The 11,012-nt window shown below is 36.0% G+C and overlaps 6 protein-coding genes across 6 annotated transcripts; 2 read left to right on the forward strand and 4 right to left on the reverse strand.

Moving 5' to 3' along the window:
- Positions 1 to 170: 170 nt before the first annotated feature.
- On the reverse strand, positions 171 to 1,446 carry EIN_206450 (hypothetical protein; the record flags this gene model as incomplete). The annotated part of the gene is made up of 3 exons (XM_004258371.1): positions 171 to 198; positions 270 to 522; positions 645 to 1,446. The coding sequence occupies 3 exons, from the start codon at positions 1,444 to 1,446 to the stop codon at positions 171 to 173; spliced, it is 1,083 nt and encodes a 360-aa protein (XP_004258419.1).
- Positions 1,447 to 2,915: 1,469 nt separating this feature from the next.
- On the forward strand, positions 2,916 to 3,521 carry EIN_206460 (hypothetical protein; the record flags this gene model as incomplete). Its single annotated transcript, XM_004258372.1, has 1 exon — positions 2,916 to 3,521. The coding sequence occupies one exon, from the start codon at positions 2,916 to 2,918 to the stop codon at positions 3,519 to 3,521; it is 606 nt and encodes a 201-aa protein (XP_004258420.1).
- Positions 3,522 to 4,451: 930 nt separating this feature from the next.
- On the forward strand, positions 4,452 to 6,413 carry EIN_206470 (tyrosine protein kinase, putative; the record flags this gene model as incomplete). The annotated part of the gene is made up of 1 exon (XM_004258373.1): positions 4,452 to 6,413. One exon carries the CDS (start codon positions 4,452 to 4,454, stop codon positions 6,411 to 6,413), a length of 1,962 nt encoding a protein of 653 aa, XP_004258421.1.
- An 87-nt stretch (positions 6,414 to 6,500) lies between these two features.
- EIN_206480 (beta lactamase domain, putative) lies at positions 6,501 to 7,151 on the reverse strand (the record flags this gene model as incomplete). Its single annotated transcript, XM_004258374.1, has 1 exon — positions 6,501 to 7,151. One exon carries the CDS (start codon positions 7,149 to 7,151, stop codon positions 6,501 to 6,503), a length of 651 nt encoding a protein of 216 aa, XP_004258422.1.
- Positions 7,152 to 7,616: 465 nt separating this feature from the next.
- EIN_206490 (hypothetical protein) lies at positions 7,617 to 8,519 on the reverse strand (the record flags this gene model as incomplete). The annotated part of the gene is made up of 1 exon (XM_004258375.1): positions 7,617 to 8,519. The coding sequence occupies one exon, from the start codon at positions 8,517 to 8,519 to the stop codon at positions 7,617 to 7,619; it is 903 nt and encodes a 300-aa protein (XP_004258423.1).
- A 312-nt stretch (positions 8,520 to 8,831) lies between these two features.
- Positions 8,832 to 10,993, reverse strand: EIN_206500 (beige/beach domain containing protein; the record flags this gene model as incomplete). The annotated part of the gene is made up of 2 exons (XM_004258376.1): positions 8,832 to 8,979; positions 9,039 to 10,993. Coding segments are annotated over 2 exons (2,103 nt in total), but the record flags the coding sequence as incomplete, so codon positions are not given.
- Positions 10,994 to 11,012: the final 19 nt, after the last annotated feature.

The following is an 11,012-nucleotide window of genomic DNA, read 5'->3' on the forward strand; positions in this document are numbered from 1 at the left end:
ATAAAAAGTGTTTTCTCAGTGTTGAGAATGTTTTTGGTATGTCTGTTACTATTTAAATCACTGTTTGTGGTTCAGTTGTGGTTTGGAGAAGGAAAATACGAGGAACAAAGTAACACACCAATTAAAATTTGAGGGAGTCCGACTGGATTCTATAGGCTCCAACACGAACATCAAGGTTCTCGATGTCCCACCCTTTCTCTTTGAGACACTCCGCTACATTCCATTCCCGGACTTGTTGTTGTCGATTGTCATCCCACCCCATTACCAACTGAGAATGCGCACATAATAATGCCTCGAAGATCCCTTCTTTAGTAATCTTGTCACCAAGAAGCACAGAAATGGTGTTGTTAGTGTTTTTGTAAAGGAAGTATTGACACGTCTTAATGGACTGACTTATCGCAAAAAAGAGGTCCGTCGACTTTGGAATGGAATTGAGACTCACCCCCATTCGAATGTTCTTCATTTCGTTCACGCGGATTTTACTCTCAATTGCAGAGACGACAAGAGGTGACAGTATTTCGTCTACCATGTTATTGAATTAAAGAATTATAATTATTTTATCATATCTTTTATTAAAAATATAGAATAGTATTTACTAATTATAATATTATTAAAAAGTATAAGACAAGAAGATTCCAACAAACTTTTGACTGTCGTGAAGTACTTCATAAGAATCATTAATCGTTCATAATTGATTGCTTTAAACACTATCACTCGCCCCATTAAGAAATTGCACACAACGTGAGCTATTAATGCTAACATAAACACTATAATACCATGTTCTGTGAAATCCCCTAATAAGTGTAATACTATAAAACCTATTAACAAAGAAATAACACGTGCGAGTGTCTCAATGTTTTGAGCCTTTTCAGTGAGTTCGGCGACATTATTCTCCTTCGCGTAATTGCTTAAGATCTTTGTTTTGATCACTTGTCGCGATGCATTGAGAACACTTTCGATCGTCGAACACGTCACGTTGATTGAATAAAATATCGGCGACGCGATGAACGCGATTTGAATGAGGCGCAAAAGCTCCGAAATGATCTCAATTCGCATGCGCCACTGCTTCGCATAAAACACAATGGAAGACCCCCAACGCTCGGTGATGATCAAGTGCATGGTTCCTGCCATGACCTCGCGGAAGATCACAAAGAAGGCAGCGGAGTGACTTGAATCGATCCTCAAAGACGCTGAAATAGACATGACAAGTAACATCATGTTACACGACTCCATTGCGACAGAGAACGCGACAAAGCGGAAGTAACCCCGTTCAACAGTAGTTGGGTATCCGACGGGGACGATAATGTCTTGCAGGTGGTTTCGTGTTGTTAGAAAAGGTGGTTGGTTGTAGTCTTCATCAAAAATGTATCTGCGGGACCATGAGCCTTTGGACTCGGTGATCTCAAAACATCCATGTGGGGAGGGGACTCTTTCTATTTGGTTCATTCTACTTTTTGTTTTTCACTAATTAGTTGTGTTGTATCGAAATCAATGCTTTCTTTTGTGGGACTGAAGGGGCATTAGTTTCTCTTTTGGTTCCTTTTAGTTTTGTTGGGTAATTGTGTCGAAAAATCAAATCATTATTCTACTAACTATAAGTGATGGTATTCTTTTGATACAAGTATTGCCATTTCTAATTACTCATCCTAAAGAGTCGTATTTAAAAGTTCTTCTCATAATAAGTTAATTAATAAATATATTATAAAATTAAACTATTTGATAAACTAATAAGAATCGCATTTATTTAGTAAAAGATTGGTTATTATAAATAAAAAAATGTCCTCTTTGTTATAATGAAAAGTACTAAAATTCTTATCGCAGAAATAAAAAAAAATAAAGGGAATTATAAGCCATTTTTAGTGCCAAACAATTTGGTCAATATCTAAAATTAGTTTGTTTTGTTTTTATTAAAACATAACAAACTAATAATAATTATTATAAATAGGTAAAATAAACTATTATTATACAATTTGTCTTATTATTTGGAGTTAATGAAACCAAGAAACAATAACAACAAAAAAAATCGCATAAATGATGTCTTCTGTGATGTTAGAATATAAAAATAATAATTTAAATAATATAGTAAATTATAATTAATAACTATAATTCACATACATGATAAACTGGTAACACAATAGTTAAATTGTCACCATTTGTAATTGAATCAAGTTTCTATAAATAGATAGACAGTAAAAGAATTTATAGTAAATATATAATACAATTAATAACTATAAGTCTGTTTTTAGACTCAATAAACTTTTGAGCAAAAATCTATAGTAAAACGGACAACTAAACAGATAAAAATTGATTATTTCAACTCACATCACATCGTATTTGTGGAAGTATAACAATTGAATGATGGTCAACTGATTTAAATAATGAAGTAGAACTTGAAGCACCAAATGAAAGTAATTTTATTACTCTATATTCAAGTTTTTGGAGCAGTTACTTACTATTGTTACGACTCAACCACTGGTATATTTGATGAGACACTCACGTCTTGTGACATACCTTCCACTATCACCATCAATGAATTAAATTCCATGATCACAATATTTTCACTACCAAGAAAAGACTTGACATTCAACAACTTAAGATATAATGTAACACTCGGGGATGTTACAACTAAATGTTCACTCACAAAGATAATTATCAACACAAACCCTTCTTATAACATCGAAGTGAACTTCACAAACATAGAAGAAAGTCTTGAGATTGAAATGGTTTCTGCAACAACGCTATCAATGATGTATTTCAACCCTTTGAACCCCCCAAAACTTCTTAAAAATTCAGACAAAGGTGTTAAGAATTTGATAATGTTTTTTAATTTGTATATAGTTTTCCCAACACATCCACATCACTTCGAGTTAATTGGAGACTTCGATTTGATACTTGTAAACAATTTCAATTTTGATATGTACCTCTTCTCAGCGAAGGGGACAATTACTACGACTTCACTGTATGGGGGAAGTGTGAATAGTGTTAAATGTAGTGACACTGGATATACAAAGTATTACTTGGTGACAAACCGAATCGGCTTTTCTTTGAGTTGTGATTGTCCTTCAAATGTAATTTCTGATGAGAATTGTACTGCGTTGTTTTCGACAACTGTCATCGACTCTTCAACTACAATCCAAGCAGACTTTGTTAGTGTTGATATAGAAAATGGGTATGGAAGTTTATTGTGTGTTTTGGGACCAATTAACACGTTAACAGTCAATAAATTAAATAAAATGAAGATACTCTTCACGGTATACCCTATTACCACATGGGCTTATATGCGTCCATCAGCACAATTTTCTTATTTGAGTAATGGGAACATGCAGATGACGGAGGTATATAAAGGTGCAAACCTCTATTATTTAGACACAACAAGCACAAACGGATCTTTAGAAATTAATTCTTATGGAATGAATTTTTTTGTGAAAACACACAATGGAATTTCATTTGATACAAGTAGTTCAAATATATTTTCTTTGATAACAAATGGAACTTGTGACTGTTTGTTTTTTGCTGAATAATTATCTTTTGAAATAACAGTCTATTGATCAATAGATACAACAATTGGGTATATTGGTAATACTACTAAAAAGGTGTGTGTGGTATGTAATTCAAATCGTGGGTATTACCAAGATGCATGTTCTTGTAAATATAAAACGACAAATACACAGGAGTGTATTTTAGATCATTGTTTGAAGTACTTAAATGGTACATGTGTGCAATGTGAAAGTGGATATATTTATAATAAAAATGAGTGCAAAGCATGTCCAGAAAACTGTGAGGTCTGTCTCAACGAAACGACGTGTATACAATGCAGTGACAGTTTAATTCTAAAACAGACGATGAGTGGGACAACATGTGTGACTCCACAAAACTGTCTTCTCTATGAAAGAAACTTTTGTCTACATTGTGATATAAAGTTTTATTTAATGAATTTTGAATGCAAGAGTTGCCCTCTTAATTGTTTAAAGTGCTCTTCAAGTGATCATTGTGAAATATGTGAACCTTATCATTATTTCAATGGTACTTCTTGTGTTTTAGACGAACACATTCAGTACACTACAATTCAAAATGCAATTGTCTGTCAAGATAAAACAAATTACATCTCAAACTCGTCGTGTTATCCTTGTGAATCGATGTTTGCAAATTGTGAAATGTGTACACTTAAACAATGTCTGAAGTGTTTGAGTGGGTCTGTCTTATCAAATGGAAAATGCTTACAACAAACAAACTGCAACATAATCAAAAACAATAACTGTTTCTGCTTAACAAATCAAACAAAAGAAAATAACGAATGTGTTTTACAACAAGAAAATTGCTTAATTTCGAGCATTGAAGGATGTGTAGAATGCGTTGATTCATTTTACCTACATAACAATCAATGTTCAAAAACACAACAAGAAAATTGTTTAGTAGAAACTTCTTTGGGATGTCGTCGGTGCGTTGATGGGATGTATAGATCAGCGAGTGGATCTTGTGAGTATTGTTCCATTAACTGTAAAACGTGTTACGATTTTGACAAATGTTCTTCGTGTCCTGAGAACTTCTTTTTAACAAATTACAAATGTGAAAAGCCCGAGAACCTTGAAGGGAAGTGTGAGAGAATTAACTTTAAAGGGGGTTGTGTTCAGTGTAAAGATGGGTATTATATTGACTATTTCAATTGTGAAACTTGTGATGGGATGTGTCAAAGTTGTCAAACAAAGGGGAGATGTTTGACGTGCAAAGATTCATTTTTCATGACATTAGACAATGAATGTAAAGCAAAAGCAATGATAATTGGGTGTGGGGGAGACATCTCGACTTTTGAAGGATGTACAAAGTGTGCCAATGGATATTATTCATTTCAGAGAGAGTGTAAAAAGTGTAATACAAAGTGTTTGACGTGTTTAACAGACAATGAATGCACTTCATGTGATGATTCTATGGTACTTGATGGTAAGGATTGCAACTCTGCAAGTGATATAAAGTTTTGTTCTCGAGTTGAACATTCCAAATGTACCACTTGTGGTTTTTGGCATGTTCCAGATGAACTTGGGAAGATGTGTGTTTATAAATTCAATACATGGATTATCGTTATAATTGTACTTGGCTTGCTTGTTCTCTTTGTATTGTGTGTTACACTTATAGTCATTCTCACTAATTATTTCTTCAAACTCAACAGTAAAACAACCCGAGAGAAGACAGTTTGTGTGTTCAAGATGTCACGAAGTAATGTCAACTTTTTATATAAAGTGAATGACATAGTGTATTCAAACAAAGACATAATACAAGTAAAAGCTATAAATAAAGAGTACATCCCTGTTTGTTCCGAAACACGAGACTTATTATGTCTCGGAAACAAAGGAAACGAAACAGTGAAGATACAAATAGTTGTGAAGACAAACGTTTTTAAGTACCAAATTAAAGTGGACCCACTTGTTGTAATTTTACATAAAGGAGAGGCGTGTGAATTTGAAATAATTGTTGTTCCATATTGCACTTGTAAGTTAAAAGATATATTCAATATCACTGTTCTCAAATTAAAAGAGGGTGTTGCGACATCACACGAATTTCCTATTGCCTTCGAGACTGAACTTACCACTAAATTAGACCCAGACGAACTAGTAGAAGAAACGAAATTGGGTGAAGGTTCATTTGGTATTGTCTATTTAGGTACTTTCAGAGGAAACAAAGTTGCCATCAAGAAGATGAAGAATCTTGTCGACAGCGAAGACAATTACAAAGACTTTGTGAGTGAAGTTTGCATGCTTGACAAATTTCGGTGTGACTATATAGTGTACTTCTATGGCGCAGTTTTCATCCCACGAAAGATTTGTATCGTCTCGGAATATGCCAAGTACGGCTCTTTAGAAAATTTAATAGTTGAAAGTCCAGTGCCCTCGAGCAAAATGCGAGTGAAGATATGTTTGGACTCAGCAAGGGGGTTATCCTATTTGCATCAAAACGGTATTTTACATAGAGACTTTAAGCCAGACAACATCCTCATATTAGATCTCGAAGAGAACATCGAAGTTAACGCTAAACTGACTGATTTTGGATCTTCAAGGAACATCAATATGCTCATGACTAACATGACCTTCACATGTGGTATTGGCACTCCAGCTTACATGGCGCCTGAAATTCTTCAGAAGGAAAAGTACAAAGAGACCAGCGATATGTTCAGTTTTGCAGTATCAATGTACGAGACCTTTTCGTGGACAAAGGCATATGCAGATCACAAATTTGTATATCCATGGCAAGTGGCGGACTTTGTAGTCGGAGGGCAACGCCTCCAGAAGCCGAATAATGTTTCTGATGAGATGTATTCCGCCATTGAAAATTGTTGGGCACAGTCACCTAAGGAACGGATAACTTCTCAACAATTAGTCAGTCAACTTATAGAGATCTACAATGCCTTCAAATTGTTTTAAAGTGGTATCCCTGTAATTTAATGTTATTCATTCACTGTCATTTGTGTGTTCTTAACATCAGAAAAGACCAACGAAATAGAAATTAAATTAATAGTTAATCATATTGTTTCTTTTTTCATAGCCAATAGTGGTGTCAGCGCCATGTCCAGTGATCACCACTGTTCTCTCAGGGAGTTTAAACAATTTGTTTTTAATTGAATCTTCAATTTGTTCATAAGACCCACCCCACAAATCTGTTCTCCCCATACTCCCTCGGAACAATGTATCACCATTAATCAACAGATCCAACTCTTCAAAATACAAACATGCTGATCCTGGAGAATGCCCAGGTGTGTGTATGACGCGACCTTTCATATCATCAATTGCTATTATATCATCTTCTTTCACAAAGACATCAATAGGGACTAACTCACTCACTACTGGAACACCAAACGCTTTGCACTGTCGTTTGACATCTCCATATAATTTTTGGTCTGCTTGGTTCATGTATAGTGGCGCTCCAGTTAATTGTTTAATTTTCGTTGCATCACCAATGTGGTCAAAATGTCCGTGTGTGAAAAAAACACCAACACACTTGGTTAACCCTAACCCTTTGGCCTCAGCTACAATTTGCTCACTGGAACCACTGACATCGCAAAGAACGTAATTCCCCGTCTTCGGGTGACCAACTATAGTACAGTTAGCATCAAAAATACCAGCGGGAATCACTTTATACACAAAGTCGTTTACTTTTGTCATCACTCTTTACTTATTCAGTTCCAATTATTTTGATGTTTCTGTGTTCTTCTTGTTATTTTTAAATGTTTTTTTAATAACAGTTATTTGGAAATAAAACTGAATAACAATGTGTGGATCTTGTATGAATTACTGGACAATTGCTTTTAATGTGTATTATATAACTTCAATAAGTGGTTTTAAGTAAATACGTTTTAACACATTAAAATAACAAGAAAAGGTTTTGTACATTGAAATGCATTAGTTAGACTACTAAGGATTATATAAAATGATACTACAAAGAAGTGTTGTTTTAACACTTATGATATCTGACTTGTCAAAGGCTTTTTTAATAAAAAAAAACAAGTTTGTTTAATTGCACATAACGAACAACATTTGGAAACTTGAAAACGATTTATCTTACAATTAAATGAAAAACTATTAACTTAAAACAATGCTCAAATAATCAAATCGAATAATACACACTATTTAGTGAGTCAAAGTCATGACATCACCTTCTTTCACGCCAACGGTCGTAAGACACTCACTGAAAGCAAGCGGCCTTCCTTTATACACCACAACAATCCCCTCCAAAGGTGTTGCGTCGATGAAGTGAAGTATCTTCACGACAGCCTCGACGGTCTTCTCGAGTTCCACGCAGATCTCGTACGACTTCCCTAACCCCTCAACAAAGATTTTTGCGCCTTTCATTCTTGCCACCTTGATTGACACGGAACCGTCACTTCCCAAGACGTCAAACAACTTTTGAGCTGCTGATATGATCTTGCCATCGGTTTGCAGAACGACTGCAGCAGGATCTCGACTGAAATCTTCACAAATTTGCTTCTTCAAGTCCCACACAAGCATTGCACTGTCGACTGAATATGGGTAGCTGTGGTTATACAATTTGACGGTGATTCGCTTTTTAACTGCGGCAAAGAAATACGCTGTTTTGAATGAGAAATCCAGTATGTTAAGAGTTAATATAAGGGTGTGCTTAGTGATGGGTACCTTCGTCTTGTTTTTCATCAACCAGATCCGCACCTTCCCAAATTTCGGGAAGAGCATGTCTATAACGTTCTGCACCGAGTCAAGCGGCGTGACATTCACCAACTCCGTTTTTCCTTCAACCTCCACAGACACTGGAAAAACCTCTTTGACAAAGCGGATGGTGATCGGGTTTGTGACTGGGTAGGGAAGTTCAGAAAAGAGTGTATAAGGTATCACAATGTCATTATAAACCGCCTCCAAGTTGTTTTGGTCGATTTTGAAATGTGTTGCTATGGAGACAAGCACATCACGAATTTTTGTTGTTGGAGATGGTTGTATTGGGACTGAATAATTGAACGTCGGGAATTGATACACAACTGTTTGTGTTATGCCCTGCATCATTCTGTGTTTTCTCTTTTCAAAGTCTACTCTCAATTTTCTCTCTTTTGGTTTTAGGTTTGCCAGTACAGACTTATCACTGGCGTTGGTTACATAATCAATTCTTTTGAATAGTTTTTAGAACCATTTGGTTCAATTTGGTAACTAAAAGACGTATTTGTTTTGTAGCATTTTAATTAGTAAGAAATAGCTTTTGATTAATAAATTATTAATTAAGATATCGGAATCTAGAATGTCGAAGTGTTTGAAATTTTATGACAAAACACAATTAGATTCCGATAAAAAGGAACAACAACCTTAACATAATAAACAGTCTTATTTATTCTCAAACATTTTCATATATATTCTGACAATTCTACCAGACTCTGTAATCATATAAACAGAATTAAATTTGAAGAAAACGTTAACCACAATCTCTTCTGAGAGGTCTGGCATATCAACTTCAATTGGTAAACAACTAAGTCTATGTGTTAACACATAAAGTTTTATTTCATCATCAATAAAACACAATAAAAAACAAACTGTACTGTGGACACAAAACATAACTCGTTGTTCTTTGCAACTACACAAACAGTAAATGGCACAAACGACTTCACTAACTTGCGCCCGACAAAATCCAAAAAGCTGACGACTTTTCCTTTCATAGACAAACTAAACATCCCGCCTTCCGTCATCACATAAATGTACTGGTCGACTACTACCACCGACACTATCGTATTCTTCCATTTGTCTCCAAGTGCGATGTGCCACAAATAACGCCAAGTACCACACCTGTAACACGAAACAACTCCACCAACATCGCCAATCACCAAAACACCACTACTCTCCTCAAAGCAAATGCAACTGATTTTCTCAACATGTGCATTGAGGTATACTGGCGTTTCAAAGCCAAGTTCGACAACACCAAGTAACGAGTCGACACACCCAAATATCAAGTAGTTGTGTTCCTCATACATGATTACCTCACATTCACTCACCTCACTGCACTTCAATGTGTAATTTTTAGTATCACTAAAAACTCGAACAACACCACATATTAGGCTAATGCTATACTTCTTATCATACGAATACCACTTCTTCTCACCTTTTTTACTCCCAATGTTATTCTTTTTATGGGTGAGACTAAGCAGCCCTGGTACTCTCATTGTATTTTTCTCAGTGAACACCATCATCCCCTTCTCTTCCAAACAGACAGAAACAATTTCTTCTCCGCTTTTAAATTCTTCGCTCAGACAACTCTCTTTACACACATCGACTATTAATGGCATCTGGTATTTCCTCTCAATGTGGCTTTTTTTAAATAACTGGACGGGGACTTGTCCACTGAAGAGTGCTCGTTTCATCAAGACATCATTTTCTTCCGCAGTCCGCACTTGTTCGGTGACATAACATGACGGGTGGTACAGGTTATCCGCTTTGAGTGCTTCTTCGCCACAACTCTTATACCCAAATATCAAGTCGATCCACCGATTTAAAGTCGCGGAAATGAGTGGCGACTCCAACGCTTGATGATTCAGTTGAATGAACTCCTCTGGGCTCTTAGCCCAAGGGGGCAGAGAGACATCGCCGACTTGACTATTAGTGACTGGATTCACACCAAAATTGAATAAATTTTCGTTCTTTAAGAAGTCGGGTAAATAGAAGAACTCTGGAATAAGCTCGATGTTACATTGGGTGGAACTCATACAGATGTCCCATGTGTGTCCGACAGAGTAAAACATTCTCTCTGGGCGGTCGTAGTGATTTTCGTTCATTTTAATGAACATCGAAGTGAACGGCTCAACGCGAACAAGGAAGTGGAAGACATAATCACACGCCGAGTAAAATGTCGAGTACATGTACTTCTCTTGGTCTTTGATCGCACCACACTCACCAAACAACTCATCAAATCGTTTCATCTCATCTCGATGGCGTTTGAAGTTTACACAAGGGATCGGTAAGTCCAAAGGACGATATATTGATGGGTTATTCAAGTCCAAATGTGTGCTTGTATAGTCTTGAATCACCCATGGAAAGATGGGGTAGTGACTCATATCATTATACGAGCGACTTGCCAACTCATTCAGTCGCATCAAATACTCGAAGTTGCTCATTTTACCATTTGCCCACTTCTCTGATGCTTTGTTAACCTTTTCTTCAAGGGTTTCATCGAGTAAATTGGTGGATAATAAGAGGCGGAAATACACTCTCTTTGCAACAAGTTCGTTCTGGAAGACAAAGTATTCGGAGTGATTGGGGAAGTATATCTCAAGGCCATTGAACACCGTGACGTACCGTTTCATTAACACTTCTTTGATATCTTTCAATTCATATCTGAACAGTTGTAAGTACTTTTCTGAAGTCTCTAATGGAAAGTTTGGGGTGACTACTACCTCTTTGTCCGTTATTTCAAATATGATTGGAATAACGATAGGTCCTTGGAAGTTCTTGACATACTCAAAAGCTTTTGGTGTCACCCAATCGCACTCCACCATGTTGTCTTGAGTGGTTTGAGTG

The sequence above is a fragment of the Entamoeba invadens genome (assembly GCF_000330505.1).
Source record: "Entamoeba invadens IP1 unplaced genomic scaffold scaff_1105074725243, whole genome shotgun sequence".
In the NCBI taxonomy this organism is placed as follows: Eukaryota; Evosea; order Mastigamoebida; family Endamoebidae; genus Entamoeba; species Entamoeba invadens.